Source organism: Aegilops tauschii, chromosome 7, assembly GCF_002575655.3.
Source record: "Aegilops tauschii subsp. strangulata cultivar AL8/78 chromosome 7, Aet v6.0, whole genome shotgun sequence".
Taxonomy (NCBI): domain Eukaryota; kingdom Viridiplantae; phylum Streptophyta; class Magnoliopsida; order Poales; family Poaceae; genus Aegilops; species Aegilops tauschii.
The window spans coordinates 229,652,737-229,671,279 of NC_053041.3; the positions used below are offsets into that span (position 1 = coordinate 229,652,737).

The 18,543-nt window shown below is 50.3% G+C and overlaps 1 protein-coding gene across 1 annotated transcript; it reads right to left on the reverse strand.

Moving 5' to 3' along the window:
• Nucleotides 1-15,403: 15,403 nt before the first annotated feature.
• Nucleotides 15,404-16,705, reverse strand: LOC141027923 (uncharacterized). Its single transcript, XM_073505553.1, has one exon. The coding sequence runs from the start codon at nt 16,266-16,268 to the stop codon at nt 15,414-15,416; it is 855 nt and encodes a 284-aa protein (XP_073361654.1). The 5' UTR covers nt 16,269-16,705; the 3' UTR covers nt 15,404-15,413.
• Nucleotides 16,706-18,543: the final 1,838 nt, after the last annotated feature.

An 18,543-nucleotide genomic window follows, 5' to 3' on the forward strand; every position in this document is an offset into this window, starting at 1 on the left:
AGTAGCGGTCGAGACACGACGGGCCAGGGAGCCCCTTCAGACAGCTTTGACTCAGCAGCAGGCTTATTCGTATAGTCGTGAAAGGATCCATTCTACTCCCTGCCCAAGCCGGAGTTACAGCAGGCATATCGATGAATCGGCCATGTCAAGCAGTGCACGAAACCGTGATCCGCCCCGTGGTCATAACCCGGCGGGTGGCGGTGGTGATGCTCAGGAGGTGGTGGATCGTGCTAGGGCACGTCGAGAGGCCGAATTAGCGGTGCAGTATGAGGCCCGCCAACTTACTCCGGTTCGTCCAACCACGTCGGTGGAACCAGGGGTTACTTCCAGCTCTTTGGGAGTACCGTGTCTCGTCCCAGCACTGCGCAACGTGCGTCTTCCCAAGGATTTCAAGGGCCCACGTAAAGTACCAAATTACACCGCCGATCTATCCCCCGAGTCATGGGTTGAAAGCTATGAGATGGCGATGGAGATGCTGGATGTGGACGATGCGGCATGTGGTAAGTACTTCACAATGATGCTGGAGGGGACAGCCCGCACTTGGCTGAAAAACCTGCCGCCTAACTCCATTGGGTCATGGGCCGAATTAAGGGCCCGGTTTATCTAGAATTTCAAGGATACATGTAAGCAGCCCATGTCGATCGTAGACTTAGCTGCATGTGTCCTGGAGGAAGGAGAATCAACAACCCATTGGGTGCGCCGGGTTTCAGAGATTTTGCATTCATCGGACCACATCAACGCGGATACAACAGTTTTGACATTGGAGGGCAATTGCCGGTTTGCACCTCTGAAGTTGAAGTTGGGACGACTCAAACGTCATTGTAATGACATGGGAACACTTATGGCAGCTCTGGTGAAATATGCGGACTCTGATAGTACCAAGGACCCCGAGTCTGGCAATGACAAGACAGGGAAGGGAAAGAAGAGCGGCAACACCAAGGGGCAGCAGCATAATCCGGCGGGTCATGGAAACAGTGGTAAGCGTAAAGCGGATTGCAGCTCAGACTTTGTTGCTAATACCAACACGCAGGACAAGAGCCAGTGGCGTAAGGGAAAGCCGCCCCAGTGTGGTGGAGGACCAAGTCCTAATCCGGAGCGCCTGTCTTATCTGTTAAACCAACCTTGCCCATAGGACGAGACGAAGGACCAACCGTCCACGCACCTCTGGAAAGATTGTTATATCATGCAGGAGTTCAAAAATTCCGTTTTTTTTCGGTATGATCACGGGCCGGGCGGCAGTTCAGGCCCTGGATCTCATGGGCCGGGTTACGGTGACGGCAGCTCCGGTTCAGGTTTTCACGGCAATCAGAGCGGACATGGTAATCAAGGCAATCAGGGCAACCGAGGTAATTATAATCATCAGGGCAATCAGCAGCAGTCGGGTTACCAGAGCAACCCGAAGCAGTTGAATAGTGGGCAGTATCATATCTTCACCACTAGTCTATGCAAGCGTGATCAGAAGCTTCATAAAAGGGCAGTGAATTCCGTTGAACCGGCGGTGCCCCATTACTTGCGCTGGTCTGAGCAGCCGATCGTGTGGAGTAGAGAGGATCATCCACCCCGGGTTGATAATCCGGGTCATCTGGCATTGGTGGTGGCGCCTCAGGTTGGAGGTTATAAGTTCACTAAAGTACTCATGGACGGGGGGAGTAGTATCAATATCCTTTATTATGAAACCTTCCGTCGCATGGGGTTAACAGATAAAAATCTTAAACCGTCCAATACGGTCTTCCATGGTGTAGTACCTGGTAAGTCGGCATATCATGTTGGTAAGATAGCTCTGGAGGTGGCTTTTGGAGATGAGCATGACTCGAGATCAGAGACATTGACTTTTGAAGTGGTGAAAATTAAGAGCCCGTATCATGCTTTGTTTGGACGGACGACTTATGCTAAGTTTATGGCAAGGCCCTGCTATGTCTACCTGCAGCTCAAAATGCCAGGTCATAAGGGTACCATCACGGTTCTTGGAAGTCGTAAGATCGCCTTGGAATGTGAAGAGGGTGATGCGGCATATGCTGAGTCAGTTTGTGCCACAGAGGAGTTGAAGTTCTATAAGGACAATGTTGATCCGGCAGATATGACTTCTTTGAAAAAGCCAACTACAGAGCATATTGTAGTTTAAATCAGCTGATGAGACTAAGCTGGTTGATTTTGTTCCAAGCGATTCATCCAAGCAGTTCAGCATCAGTGCTAACTTGGATCCGAAATAGGAAAGCACGCTCATCGAGTTCATCCGTGAGAATCGGGACATCTTTGCGTGGAAGCCTTCTGACATGCCAGGTGTACCGAGGGAACTCGCTGAGCACACTCTTAATGTTGATCCCAAGTATAAACCGGTCAAACAGTTTCTTCGCCGGTTCAATGAAGAAAGGCCCAAGGCAATTGGTGAAGCGGTGGCCAGGCTTTTGGCAGCTGGGTTTATTGTTGGAGTATTTCATCCTGAGTGGTTGGCTAATCCGGTGCTGGTGCTTAAGAAGAATGGCACTTGGCGTATGTCTGTGGATTACACAGATTTAAACAAGGCTTGTCCAGCAGATCCTTTTGCCCTCCCTCATATTGATCAAATCATTGATGCTACGGCGGGTTGCGAGCGTTTGAGTTTTCTGGATGCTTATTCTGGTTACCATCAGATCAAAATGGCAGTTAAGGACCAGGAGAAGACAGCTTTCATAACTCCCTTTGGAGCCTTCTGCTATGTATCTATGCCTTTTGGGCTCAAAAGTGCTCAGGCGACTTATCAGCGCTATGTGCAAAATTGTCTTCAGGATCAGATCGGCTGCAATGTTCATGCCTATGTGGATGATATTGTGGTAAAATCCAGAAAAGAGGAGACATTGATTGATGACTTGAAGGAGACCTTTGACAACCGCTGGGTTTATAAAATGATGCTTAATCCGGCCAAGTGTGTCTTTGGTGTACCAGCAGGCAAGCTCATGGGCTTTCTGGTGCCTAACAGGGGCATTGAAGCTAATCCGGAGAAGATCAAGGCTATAACTTCTTTGGCTAAACCGAAGTGCATCAATGATGTCCAACGACTGGCAGGCCGGATTGCCGCCTTGAGCCGGTTTATCAGTCGCCTTGGTGAGAAGGCCATCCCTTTATATCAGATGTTGAAGAAGACAGATAACTTCGTTTGGAGTGACGCCGCCAATGAAGCGTTTGAGGACTTAAAGCGGCAGCTAGCTGAACCGCCTATCCTTGTTGCCCCTGTTGATAAGGAGCCCTTGTTGTTATATGTGGCTGCTAATGCCCGGGCTGTCAGCGTGGCTATTGTGGTGGAACACAAGGAGGCTGGAAAGGAATATCCGGTTCAACGGCCGGTTTATTACATCAGTGAAGTACTTATTGAGTCCAAGCAGCGGTACCCGCATTGGCAGAAGCTGGTGTACGGAGTTTTCATGGCAAGCCGGAAGCTTAAGCAATATTTTCAGGGTCATCCCATCACAGTGGTCAGTTCTGCTCCTTTGGGGGATATAATCCAGAACAGGGAGGCAACTGGCTGGATTGCTAAATGGGCTATTGAGCTTGGGCCTCACGGGCTAAAATATGTGCCTCGGACAGCGATCAAATCTCAGGCACTGATGGACTTCATCAATGACTGGACAGAGTTACAGGCACCAGAAGAGAATCCGGATCATACTTATTGGACTATTCATTTTGATGGGTCCAGGCAATTGGAGGGCTCGGGGGCTGGAGTCGTATTAACTTCCCCACGAGGTGATAAGTTTTGTTATGTTCTTCGTTTAATGTTCCCTTGTACTAACAATGCAGCAGAATATGAGGCCTTACTCCACGGTCTTCGGATGGATAAGGAGATGAATTTAAGCCGGGTTAAGTGCTTCGGTGATTCGGACCTGCTGGCTCAACAAGTGTCTGGTACTTGGGATTCCAAGGACCCACTCATGGCGGCATATCGTCGAGAGGTGGATCTTGTTGCGGGTCACTTCAAAGGTTATCAAGTCGATCATGTGGACCGGCGGAAGAATGAAGCGGCGGACGCTTTAAGCCGCTTGGACTCCCAACGTAAACCGGTTCCACCCAATGTTTTTCTAGACATGCTGCATAATCCGTCCGCCAGGCTCCCTACAGAAGAGGATTTAGCTGTTCCTGATCCGGAGGCTCAGCTGGTAGCAGCTCTTCGTGTTATCCCAGATTGGACGGTTCCATATTTGGCGTATATGAACCGGGGCGAGTTATCAGAGGATGAAACTTCGGCCAGGCAGATAATCCAGCAGTCCAAGTCTATGACTATTATCAAGGGAGAGTTACATCACTGCAGTGTGACAGGGGCGTTTCAGCGTTGTGTATCTCCTGAAGAAGGCCGTGAAATTTTGCGTGAGATCCACGAAGGAGATTGTGGTCATCACACCGGTTCAAAATCACTTGTAGCCAAGGCATTTCGTCACGGTTTCTATTGGCTGACGGCTCATGCTGATGCTGAGGACTTGGTCAAAAGATGTGATGGATGTCAAAAATTCTCACGACGCGCTCATGTGCCGGCTCAAGAGTTGAGGATGATTCCGATCACTTGGCCGTTTGCGACTTGGGGGCTGGATATGGTTGGGCCCTTTAAGAGATCCAAGGATAAGAAGACCCACCTATAGTTGGCAGTTGATAAGTTCACTAAGTGGGTGGAGGCAGAGCCAGTCAGTAAGTGTGATGCAGCTACGACGGTTCAATTCATCAAGAAGGTGATTTTCCGGTTTGGCTTTCCACATAGCATTATAATAGATAATGGCACCAATCTATCCAAAGGTGCTATGAAGGAGTTATGTCAACGTGAGCACATCCGGCTTGATGTATCATCAGTGGTTCATCCCCAGTCTAATGGTCAAGCGGAGAGGGCCAATCAAGAGATTTTGAGAGGCATCAAGCCCCGGCTTATGGTTCCTTTGCAGCGGACACTGGGTTGTTGGGTGGAGGAGTTACCTTCTGTGTTGTGGAGTATCAATACCACGCCTAACAGATCCACGGGTTACACACCCTTTTTCATGGTTTATGGAGCGGAGGTGGTTCTCCCTAGTGACATCCATCATGATTCGCCCCGTGTGGCAGCGTACGTCAAAGCTGACAATGAAAAGGCATGACAAGAAGCACTTGACCTGTTAGATGAGGAGCGGGACGTTGCAGCAGCCCGTTCGGCGATTTATCAGCAAGATCTGCGTCATTATCACAGCCGCCGGGTTAGAACCAGAACTTTTCAAGAAGGCGATCTGGTGCTCCGACTCATACAGGATCAGACGGATATGCACAAGTTATCCCCACCTTGGGAAGGACCCTTTGTGGTCAGCAAGAATCTGCATAATGGGTCATACTACCTTATAGATGTTCGAGAGCGCAAAGACTCACGTAAATCGGAGGAGGAGACCCACAGGCCATGGAATATCACTCATCTTCGGCCTTACTATACTTAAGCCATAGGCTTTGCTCATGTACATAGTTATGACAATGTATATATTATGATCAATATAATAAACCGGAGCCTCAGCTAAAGCGGGGCATCTGTTGTTTTTTACATCATCTGTGGTTACATGGGGGCTTCTGTTTGTAAAGCGGCCTCCGGTTTACCCTTTGATTCAGCTTATAAAGCTTTATATAAAGAAAAATCACTTGGGGGCTTGGTCGTACTCGAACCATAGGTACACCTCTTGATCGGCGCAAGGCCACCAGAAAAATCACTTGGGGGCTTGGTCGTGTTCGAACCATAGCTACGCCAGAAAATTATTTAGGGGCCAAAGAGAGTGTTGCAAAAGAACAACTCAAACATAGGCACCCACTGAGCACAGCTCAAAATATTACTTGGGGATTCTTTGCTATCGAAAATGAACAAAGAATCTACACTTGTAATAGGCTATCAAGCCACGGCTTGGAAGCCTGGTGTATACACCTAAAACCCCGGGTTAGCCTGCCTTTTTTAAGTAAGTCACTCTGTCCAGGTAAACCTGGTATGACCCGTCGAACTATGACAAGTCAATCTATATGAGACCCTGAACTTGTCAAAGTTAAAACGACGATTGGTTAAGGATTGAGGACCATCTTAGAAGGCTTTGTGAAATGGTTTAACTCAGTGGCCTGGCAGCCCATGAAAAGCCTCGTATTTGGGGCCTGGAAGCCCGTGAAAAGCCACGACTACAAGTTTTCATTTTCTTTTTGCCAAGTTTTTCTCTCTTTTGATAAGACTTATGAGGTTTTTTCATAAACCGGTGTTCATCAACCCGGCTCAGCTGTCAACTACAAGTTGACAGTACATAATCACTTATAACCCGGAGTTTCTTAACCCGGTCTGGTTTCGACTCTAAGTCGCCAGTATTGAATAAACTGGTGTTTACCACACCTTGGCACGGTTTTATCATAAACCGGCACAGTATGAAAGGAGCCATCATTACTCAAGATTGGGGTTATCACCCTCACTACCAAAGTTGGTCAGCCAACGTTGTGATTCAAGGTCACAGGTATCAGTTATTTTCATATTTGATTATCTTTTTATAGCCTTGGTTATAAACCCTGGCTATATATCTGGGCATCATGACCCGTCCGGCGGTAAACCGCTAGGACAATATCAACTTCTTGTGTGCTGGAATAGATTGAATAAATTGCTATGGATTATGAATATCATGTGTCTTAAGCATGGCAGATGAACAAGTGTCAGGCACAAATAAGTATGCATGATGGCATAGCAGACCAAGTGTTTTAACTAGCCTATTACAAGGCGTTTTCAGTACCCAAAAGGATAATTGTTTTCCCGACAAGCATTGCAGCACGTGGAAGTTTAAACCGGACTCCGGATCATGATTCATCACCAGCGTGACCTGACGGCTGCGGATCATCTTGCACCGGTTCATCCTCTTCGTCTCTACCCAGGGGCTGGAAGTCAATAGTTGTCCAATCGATCCCAGTTAGGGCTTGGAACACAGCTTCGTCGCTTATAAGGGTGGACGGTTCAATGTCAGGGGCGTAGGTGTGCTTACGAATTGGCGGGATGAGATTTTGAACTTCAGGAGTTGGTGCAGCAACCCATTTGTTGTTGACGTCATAACTCGCCTGATAATGTGAAAGATCAGCTTCTTCAGCTAATTGGCAAGCCAGTGGACGTACTTCCCGGTTTATGGCTCGGAGGTCGTCATTGCCAAATTCTGATCCGTCTTCTTTTAAGCTCGGATAGCCTTTGCTGACATCCTCCGGATCAAGATCGGGCACCCATGCTTTTGCCCGGGTTAGCGCGGTCAGGGCACCGGCTCTTGCAGCAGATCTCTTTAGTTCTTCCACCCGGGTAGGCAGCATTGACAACCTTTCTAGGGTCTCCTTGATTAAAGTTGGTGGCGGTTTGTTGTGCGAAGTAGTGCAGATAATCCGTTGGGCGCCGGTATATAACTGCTCTATAAGAGTATAGGCAGCCTTCGGCTTCTTCGTTACGTCAGAGCCCAGATGACTAATGCGAGTTCCTGCATAATTACAAGTATTAGTAAACCGGCTTCGTATGAGATGCTAAGTTGAAAATATGAGGCAAGGATGTTTACCAAATACAGCAGTCGTCATGGCATGTATCTGTCGCTTTATGCCAGTCAGTTCATCTACTACCGGTTTAAGAGCTGCTTCTGCATCCTCGGCTCTTTTTTGCAGAGCGGATTTTTCAGTCTCCCAATCTGCCCGCTCCTTGTTGAAACTTTCCTTCAATTTTTTCATGGCGGATAAAGCGTTGGTCAGCTCATCCTTTGCCTTGGAGGTTTCAGCTTGCTGGGATTTGATGTTTTCTTGCAGATTGGCGGTTTGAGAATCTTTTTTGCTCAGCTCAGCCTATAAGAAATAGACATGTTATGAGATTGACGGTACATATTTGAAGTACCAAGTACATAACAAGTTATGCACCTGATACTTGGGGGCTAATGCATATTTGCTTGTTCTCGGAAATTTCTACAAGTCCCAAGCACAGTACAAGTATTACTCTTGGCACTTGGGGGCTAATGTATGTTTGCTCAAAATACTGATATGGGAATTCTTCTACAGTCCCGGTTCATCTTTAAAAAGTTAAACCGGCCCTTGGGGGCTACATCAGTGAAAGATACAGTATTGCAATTTTAAAATACTGGTTCATCTTAAAGTGATAACCAGGTCCCTGGAGGCTAAACATGCAAAGTTAAGTTATTACTAAGTCCCGGTTTAGATTGATATCATAAACCGGCCCTTGGGGGCTATTGGAGTTGACATTGGAAATTGGACATAAGAGAAAACAGTTGTGTGGTTACCTCATATCGCTCCTTCATCAGATTTACTAAACCGGCTTCATAGTCACGGCTAGTATACAGACGGTTCAAGAAGCCAGAGTGAATTTATTGGGCGTTGAGATGGGCGTAGCTGGACAAATCAGTGTTCCATTTACCCTTGCCCATAGCAGAAAGCTCATCTTTGGCGCTATGCTTGGATAAAAGTGACCGGGTTGCCAGGAGCAGTGTGGCTGACGCCAGTATCATAATGTCGTCTTGTTTATCATCAGTGGCCTTCACTGGAGTGGACGGCGTATCAGCAGCCTTAGCCGGACTGGCCGCTTTATCATCTGTGCGAGCTGGACTAGTCGGTTTGTCCGTATGACCTGTGGTGTCAATTTCTACGCGTTCAACAACGAAGTCATAATCTTGTTGTGGCGGATCATCAAGCAGAAATTCAGCATTGGTCTCTACTGGGTCTGGGGTTTTCTCCGGTTCAACAACCACATTTTCGTTAGCCGGTTTGTTTAACCGAGCCTTCTTGCTGGGTCTTGGCCTGGCACTGAAGAACAAATATAAAAGTCAATAAATTGTGTAAAGCATAAAGCATTGAAAATAAGTTTAAAGGTATGACTCACCCAGGGATTGTCTTGAGGGCTAGAAGCTGTGTGGCTGTTGACTCGCCAGAGGATGAGTGAGGTGTTCCCCGATAATTTGAATCAGACGGATTAAGAGGCTGCCGAAAACAACCCGCCTTGGGGCAAGAAGTATTAAGAGTATAAGAGACCTCTGATCGGCGTTTCCGAACCAGAGTGTTTGGTAAACCGGCGGAGGTAACTACCTGGCCACTGTGCCGGGTTGTGCGGCGAGCTTCGTGTTGCTACATCTTCAAAAGAAAGTTTGGGTCCAGGTGAGCAAGGGGGTGAGAAAATTTTACTTTCCGGTTTGCTCGACGGATTTTTGATGTTGGCGGAGGATCTAAATCGGAGGAAAGAATAATTACCTCAACGTCATCAGCTTGACTGCCTTCAGCGTCGTCCTGATAATAGTCATTGTCAATGAGGTGTATGAAATATGAACCAAGAGAGTCAAGTTTTACCTCTGAGTCCGGATTAGCCTCATCAGCATCTGCATTTGGCTCGGAAGACGCAGTGGTCCTTTTCTTGGCAGGTTTTTTAACAACCTTGGTCTTCGGGCGAAGTGGCTTTGCCGGTTTATCTTGCGGTTCTGCCGGTTTATCTTGTGGTTTTTTCTTCCAGAACGAATCATCGCCCTGACAAAGATGGACAAGATTTTCAGAGAATATTTGAAAGAAGCAAGTTTTAAAAAAAGTAATGGGACCCTTACCTTTGGAGGTTTGTTGGAAACACAGAAAGGACTTAATCCGGTCTGACCAGACAGCCTCCGGTTCATTTAGCATCTTCTTCACAGCCTTAGTAACCTCAGCATCTGTAAGTTGGATATCAATGTGTCGTTGAGGGTCCTTCAAGCTCCCGGTATATTCACACATTAAACCGGGGCGTCAGCTTAAGGGCAATATGCTCCAAGTTATCCAACAGCGAGCAAAATCAACACTTGTTAAACCGTTCGCCATAAAGGCTCTAAGCTTTGACAGTTGTGGAGCATAATTGGCCCTTTCCTTTGAAGTCAATCTCTGAGGAAAGGGATGTGTATTGCTAAGACGGTGAGGACGGTAACCCGGCAAGAGATTTTCATCAGTTGGAGATGTATCTTTGTAGTAAAACCAAGTCTGGTTCCACTCTTTGGGGTGACTGTGAAGTTTGGTGTGAGGGAAGCTGACCTCCTTCCTCTTTTGAACCGCCATTCCGCCGAGCTCAGTATTGGGTCCATCTGTGAACTCGGTGTGACAGTTTAAGTGGAAGAAGTCCCTAAACAATTCAATTGTGGGCTCCTCTTGAAGATAAGCCTCACAAAAGACTGGAAATGGCAAATGTTGGACACAGAGTTTGGACCAATGTCCTGAGGGTGGAGCTGAAAACGGGCGAGCACATCTCGGAAGAATTTTGAACCGGGAGGGCTAAAGCCTCGACCCAGATGGTCAACGAAAACAACTACTTCTCTGTCCTTGTGTTCAGGATGATTTTCTGGACCAGGGGCCCTCCAGTGGATGACCTCTTTCTTGGCTAAAGCGCCAGTTGCGACACATCTGTTCAATTGATCTTCAGTGACCCGGGAAGGAGCCCAATTGCACTCATAGACTTGTTTGGCCATTTCAATGGAGGCTGAAACATAATTATTGCCGGTTTAAGATTTATAATGGACAAGTATAAAGTGATGCAAGTTAAATCGGAGGTGTACACATATTGTTAAACCGGAATATGACATTATTAAACCGGAGTCTGATATTGCTAAGCCGGAATCTTATGGTGGAGAAGGTACAGAGGTAAAGCGGCTTGGCGGTTCAACAAGGGACTAATGGTACCTACCGGATCATCACTTTTTCTATAAAGATTAAACCGCCTACTCTGATATAGAAGATACAGATCTAAAGATGTATAAGTGAAGGAAAAACAAGTTTCACAGCAAGGCTTGATAATTTCAGATCTGCAATATGACAAAAAATTAGAAGGTATTCAGACCTAATTTCAAGTGCTTGAACAGTTCAGCAAGATTAGATGAGTTCTATATAAAGGAGAAGATCCAAATAAGGAAAAAGGTGATTATGGCTACGGCCGCACAAGAAATATCAGATCCAAGCTAGTCATTTGTGCTAATAAGAAGAACGGGGAAGAACGGCGCCGGAGCTTCAATAAACTCCGATGAACACTGAAACCCTAATGGTGGATCTAGAGCGAGGAAAAGAAGAACTTACCGATGCTGAGGGAACAGCGGAGGAGCGCCGCGTTTTTCTGGTGCGGTCAGGTTGATGCAGCGGCCGTCGTTGGGGCAGAAGCGAAGGACGACGGCGGTGGTAGAGCTCCAAGGGTTGGGCGTTGCGAGGAAGAAGACAATGTAAAAGGGCACGAAGGGGAAAAGTGAAAACGACCCCTCGGCCTTATTTATAAGGTGAATGGATAAGTGGCAGGCGCGAGAATCGAGGAACCCGAAAAATGGGATATGTGACAGCTCTGTCGCCTCGATTGACGGAGGCTCATTAATGAAGGTGAGCTAAATGCAATCTTTTAATGGTAGGTGACGTCATGGCGGTTTATTACTATCCTGGAAGATGACGTCATGGTGGTTTACAAGATTACTATGAAGATGATGAAGGAGGAATTTTTCTTAAAGTATTGAAGATTGACATGAACCAGTTCAAATCAGTCCGGGGCCTAATGTTGGTGATATTACTACTGGGTGTAAACCGGCCAGGAGAGGCCGGGTTATCCCCATAATGATTTATTATACTTAAAGCCCATGAAGACTAAGTTGATGGCGCTTTATGAAGGCCCAGGGCCCAAAGGCGGATTAAGGCCTGTAGTGATAAACCGACATTGATATGTAAACTTGTGTTGTAAGATAGAAAGAGCAGAGACCGAGCCGGACACGTTTATGAGCCGGCCTCGGGACCCTGTAAACCGACGGGCGTCAACCCATGTATATAAGGGGACGACCTGACGGTGGTTTAAGGGGAACAGACAACAACTCGAGACCCAGGCAAAGTGTATTCGCTCCCTGGTCATCGAAACCCTAGCAATCCCACAACAACTGGATCGTAGGCTTTTACCTTCACCGCAAGGGGCCGAACCAGTATAAACCCTCTGTGTCCCTTGTCCCCTTTAACCCCTTTAAGTTAACCCGTCGCGATGGCTCCACGACTAAGTCCTTTCTCTAGGACATCTGTCGTGACAAAACCACGACAATATGGATCTCCAAGAGACCATTGTATTGAGAATTTAGCGAGAGAGAGGAAGCCATCTAGCTACTAACTACGGACCCGAAGGTCTACAAAGAACTACTCACGCATCATCGGAGAGGCACCAATGGAGGTGGTGAACCCCATCCGTGATGGTGTATGGATTGGATCTGGTGGTTTTGGACTCTGCGGCGGCTAGAATTGATTTTCGTCGACTCCCCTAGGGTTTCTGGAATATTGGGGTATTTATAGAGCAAAGAGGCGGTCCGGGGGGCACCCGAGGTGGGCACAACCCACCAGGGCGCGCATGGGCCTCCTGGCGCGCCCTGGTGGGTTGTGCTCTCCTCGAAGCACCCCCCACCCCCCAGGCACAGCCTTGGCCCATTAGGTGTCTTCTAGTCCAAAAAAATTCTCCATAAAGTTTTGTTGCATTTGGACTCCGTTTGATATTGATTTCCTGCGATGTAAAAAACATGCAGAAAATAGGAACTGACACTTGGCACCATGTCAATAGGTTAGTACAAAAAAATGATATAAAATGATTATAAAACATCCAAGATTGATATGTTTGACACGAGAAAAATCTTAATTGCACTCCATGAGAAGGGAAGAGAAGGAGTATGGATTTCTCTCATGCGCCGGGGAAAAGAAAAATGCGGGTGTGCCAGTGTACTATAGTACACAAAGAAAAGTGGTACGGGAAACAAGTATTTCATTAATCTCATTGGATAAATAAAATTACAAGATCCTGTAAAAAAAGAATGTGCTCCGTGGCCTACTAGTGCGGCCAGCCTGACTGTGGCGATGTGCGGTCTCTTGGTTCCCGGGGCCTCGGAAGGCTCCCGGTTAATTACTCCCGTGGGTTGCTCTGCGAGATACCTCCAATTAAGCCGTGTGGTCATCTTCGTTGTCTTCGCTTCGCATTCTCCATGCATGATGATGATGTTGTGTGTGTGGTGTGGGCGGCGGCAAAGGTCGTGTCCTTGTCGGTACACGTGCCGCTCAAAACATGGCTTTGTGCTAGCCATGTCCGCCCTCACCGTCGCGCCTCGTCGGTCTTGACAGCGTTGATGTAGTCGGTGTTGAAGTTGCATGGGTCCTACTCCGCTTGAACTTCTTGACGATGTAGCGGCTTCATCGGGGTCGCCTCGCGGGAGTATTTTTAGGGAGACTGGCGTCGGTGTAAAACCAACGCATGCTCGCATCGGCATGGCCGGTGTGGTTGGGGCCTCGTCTCGACTAGACGCCGAGGTAACGGCAGTCTGTGAAGACAAAGACTCCGCCTCACGAGGCCGTGAAAGGTTACATCTCAGAGGGGCGTGGTGGATGCCTCGTCCTTGCTAGACGCCGTATTCGGTGGTCTGCCAAAACAAGGATCACACCGCGTGGCCGAAGAAAGTTGACATCATGAAGGGGCGTGGCTGATGCCCCGTCTCAGCTAGACGCCGTATTCAGTGGTCTGCTAAGACAAGGATCACGCCGCCCGTATGACGAAGAGACTTTTATGCAATAAAGGGTGCACCTCATCTCGGCTAGATGCCATATTCGGTGGTCCACCAAGACAAGGGAAACACATCGCGGAATCGTGGAAAGGGTCGGTGAAGACGTGTCATCGCGTAGCACCATCTTCCTCGTATCGTAGGCTCCGTGTTGCGGGCAGCACCGAGGGCGTGTGTCATCTTCATGGGCTCTGGATTGCGGGCTCCAGCTTGACGAGGTAGACATCGTGGTGTTGTCCCGCTAGCTCCATGCCTCCGTCCTATGCGGCGCCGGCTTGATGATGTTGATGATGGGCATCGTCTTGGCAGGCTCCGTGTCGCCATCCTCCGCGCCATGGTGGCGGCATCCTTAGGAGCACCACACCTCCATCCTCTATGGCACCCGTTTGATGACGAAGACGATGGGCGTCATCCTGGCGGGCTCCGTGTCGCCATCCTCCGTGGCTCCAGGTTGATGATGTTGGTAATCAGCGTCGTCTTAGCGAACTCCGCGCCTCCATCCTCCATGGCACGGCGGCAGCATCCTCACGAGCTCCACACCTCCGTCGTCCATGGCTTCGGCTTGATGACGAAGGTGATGGGCATCGTCCCGGCGAGCTCCATGTCGCCATCCGCGGCACCGGGTTGATGGAGAAGACGGCGTACATCGTCTTGACGAGCTCCATGTCGCCATCCTACGCAACAAGGCGACCCAGTGAGCACCGCGCCTCCATCCTTTGGCACACTCCAGATTGATGAAGAAGGCGACGGCCGTCGTCCTTGCGAGCAACACGCCGCGATGCTCCGCGGCACCGGGTCGATGATGTTGGGGATGGGCCTGGTGGTGTCAATATAGTCTCCTGGCCCGGTGGCATCATCCACCGTCTTCATTGCGTAGAAGAGCGCTGCTTCGTCCGCGGCCACCTTCGTCGGGCACGTTGTCCACCGCCTCGACAGCACCTGGTACGAGAAGAGCGCCTCTTCGGCCGTGGCCACATCCGTTGGGCGCGTCGTCCGCCGCCTCAACTGCTCCTGGTACGGGAAAAGCGTTGTATCATCCGCGGCCACCTCTACAGGGCATGCTTTCCGAAGGCCATTCTGCAAAAGAGATGATAACACATAGAAAAAGAAAGATTATTGCGGCGCCGTTGCAGATGGTGCATGCGCCCTCAATGCTCGGTTTCCTGCTTGGAGCAGGTCCTCCTGATCTGTACATCGTGGTTGCCGCGTCGCTGCTCGGCGCGTCTTCTTCTCCTCTACGCTGCCGCCAGGGCGCGTATCTTGCCTCAGCGAGATGTGTTGCTGCGTGTGTCTTGTACGTTGGCTGCCGTCCCGCCAGCCGCGTGGGTTTTTGTTGGAACCGGCTAGCCCTAGCTCACCCTCTCTCTGGCACATACACAGGAAGAAGACAACACTGATTTCCGGCGACGAACGCCCCGGCGCTCACAACGCCATTTTTCTTTATAGCTGGACTAACCACCACGGGCTACAACCTTGGACGCACAACGCACGCGCTCTCGTAACAAACTCAACCAGGAGGGATTTTATACTTGGCCGATGCATGCATGCACATCGCTGCCCACCTCCCCGATCTACGCATTATCCATCCGCTCAGCCCGGCCTCCATGACGCACTCTACGCGTACGACCCGGCTGGCTACGAACGGAACGTTGCGGCCGTTTTTCTACTACTGCCAGCCTAACTACGACGGCTACGAGCACTTACACGCACGCCACACACATACGCCCGCTGCTGCGTCCCGCACGTCCCGCCTGTCCCGCGCGTCACCGACGCGCCCGACAAGCCCGACGAGCCCGACGCACCAATGTGTCCCGCCTGTCCCGCGCGCACCCGACGCGCCCGACGAGCCCGACCACACACGCCGTGGCTTATTTCAACACACACCCCCTAAGCCACGACCTAGAGGAGTCCGTCGTCGTCGACGTTGGCGCCGGCCAAGAGTGCATGCTCCGCCGCCGGTCCTTTCCGCAGCTGCGGGCACTCGCGCCGGAAGTGCCCGTGCTCACCGCACTTGTAGCAGCGCCTGCGCCTGTTGCCGCCGCTCCCCGACGCCACGCTGCGCCCGTCGTCGTCGTCCCGAGCACCGCCGTGTCGACGCTCCCGTGCTGCCCACTGCGCCGCCGTCATGAGCAGCTGCTCACCCCCGCGCTCGCCGCCGTCTTGTCCACGGCGCCGAACCCGCTCGTCGAACGCACGCAGCCGCCCGAGCGCTTCGTCGAACGCCATCGTCGTCACGTCGTGGAACTGCTCGATGCCGGCGACGACGGGGAAGAGGCGATCCGGCACCGTATCCAGCAACTTCTTGACAAGTGCTGCGTCGCCCAGCGTCTCCCCGAGGTTGGCGTACCTCGCCGCCATCGCCGCGAACCTCCCGCCGTACACGTCGAGCTCCTCGCCATCCGCCATCTTCAGGCGGTCGAATTCGCCGCGCAGCGTCGCCAGCCTCGCCACGCGGACCCGATCGGCGCCGACGAACCTCACCTTCAAGGAGTCCCATACCTCCTTGGCGGTGAGCTTCGTTGACACCTGCAGCAACACGTCCTCCGGTAGCGGTCCGAGCAGCAACGCGCGCGCCGTCTTGTCCTTCCGCGCGTTCACCGCCGCATCGCGCGGCGCCACCGCCTCCCACACGGTGTGCACGTCGAGGATGGCCTGCGCCTTGATCGCCCAGACGGTGTAGTTGTCCACCGTGAGCATCGGCATCGCCATCGACGCCGATCCGCCCGCGCCTCCGCCATGTGGGACGAGCGCCATGGTCGCCGGTAATCGCCCGAACCGAAGCTCTGTATACCAATTGTTGGAACCGGCTAGCTCTAGCTCACCCTCAGCTCACCCTCTCTCTGGCACATACACAGGAAGAAGACAACCCTGATTTCCGGCGACGAACGCCCCGGCGCTCACAACGCCATTTTTCTTTATAGCTGGACTAACCACCACGGGCTACAACCTTGGACGCACAACGCACGCGCTCTCGTAACAAACTCAACCAGGAGGGATTTTATACTTGGCCGATGCATGCATGCACATCGCTGCCCACCTCCCCGATCTACGCATTATCCATCCGCTCAGCCCGGCCTCCATGACGCGCTCTACGCGTACGACCCGGCTGGCTACGAACGGAACGCTGCGGCCGTTTTGCTACTACTGCCAGCCTAACTACGACGGCTACGAGCACTTACACGCACGCCACACACACATACGCCCGCTGCTGCGTCCCGCACGTCCCGCCTGTCCCGCGCGTCACCGACGCGCCCGACAAGCCCGACGAGCCCGACGCACCAATGTGTCCCGCCTGTCCCGCGCGCACCCGACGCGCCCGACGAGCCCGACCACACACGCCGTGGCTTATTTCAACAGTTTTCTGGCCCTTGCGTGAGATCCCGGTTTCTGCCCCTCCTGCGTACCTGAAGTCTTGTATTTATAGGATAGATGTCTATGCCCACGGCGCTGAGTTTCCTTCTAATATTTTTCTTGAGGCACAAACCTGCACAAAGAAAAGGAAATACCCCAATGCATTGCCTTGTTATTTCATGTATTCCTTTCTTATATGATTCGCTTCAATTGTTTCCAAAATTTGATAGCTTGCCGATTATGACTGCTCGCGTGTCAATCACTTGATTCCACGTACGTGCTTGAGATGTAAGTTGCACCCAAGCTAACACGTGCACATGTTTAACTTGCCGGCCGGCCGCATACTTAGTCACGTACATATACTGTGTACGGATACATTCAGGTGTCCAGAAGGGTTCCCATACGCCGTCCAAAGCGAATATCCAAGTATATACGCGCGTATATACATATCACCCTTTCGGACACACACTACGTGCATGGCATAGTGCACCAGGTTTTTAGTGCTCGCATGCATCCAGTACGTGAGGCAACAATCAGCTAAGTGTGTGCACATACCTGCAAATGCACTATGAATCTATGATCACATCAAATGTAATGTAGACAACTAAAACCTGCATTAGAACTCATTAAAAAATCCCAAATTATTATTTTATGTAATAGTGCACAAAATATGGTCGAACAAATACCCCTCACCAAATGAAGTTCGAGCGCGAAGTAATCAAACTTAGTTTGGTGAATACAATTTTTGTTTGTTTTATTCGGCGCATCAACTAATGTGCAGCCATGCATGTCGGATCACCCCGGGAATCAGTGCCTCTGAGTGCCTTCCCGAAGACGGTGACTGTATCCAGGAAACATCTACACTTGTATTTTGGAGGGAGCTCATCGAGATTGACTTGGCGAGTACTTTTTTTACCGGCGCAAGATTTGTATGCAACCTGGATAACAAGTTCGAATATTCACAACCTGCGCATAGTTCCGAAGATGATGAGCAAACAACATGACTTAATGTAGATATGTCCATCCACACTTGCGTTCATTTAAGGACCTTGTTGGATCGTATAATGGGCACGATGCCAGCCAAGGAAGGAACTCTATCCTGTCTTCATTCCACAGCGAAACAACATGCCTTGTCCTGAAAATAAAAAAAATGAAATTTACCAAACCCGTCGCAACCGTCTAGCTGCTGCAGTGCCAACCGACTTGATCGGAGGGTTTCACAGATTCACGCTGGCCGCACTGGCGCATTGCACTGCTCCCGTGATCTCCTTGTGTTGATGTAGGCGAGGCATCGGTAGACCATCGATAGCTCCCCTTCGTTGAGCGAACCGTCACACCATCCATGGTATGACAATTCTGGTAGTGCGCCGGGACGCCATCGGCCTTGCGGATAACTGAGGGGTTGACGTTGCCCCCATGCTTCATTGTTGTTGGACACGGGGTTGCGGAGACGAATCTGCTCCACCTTCGTGAGCGTAGGCGTGGTCTTCTGGCGTCCATCGTGCATGTCGGTGTAGACCATTGGTTGTCGGGCTGTTATCGGTGTTGTCAGGGACGCATGGGTATTGCTGCACCCAAACACCCAAGACGTAGTCGATGTATAGTGGTTGTTCTCTGAATGCCGTCGACGATGACAGGGAGTGTCTCTCCATGGCTGCAAAAGATGTTGGAGGAGCAC

Excerpts from the sequence above, each read along its gene's own strand:
- LOC141027923 (XM_073505553.1), bottom strand. The coding sequence starts at position 16,268 with ATGGCGCTCGTCCCACATGGCGGAGGCGCGGGCGGATCGGCGTCGATG.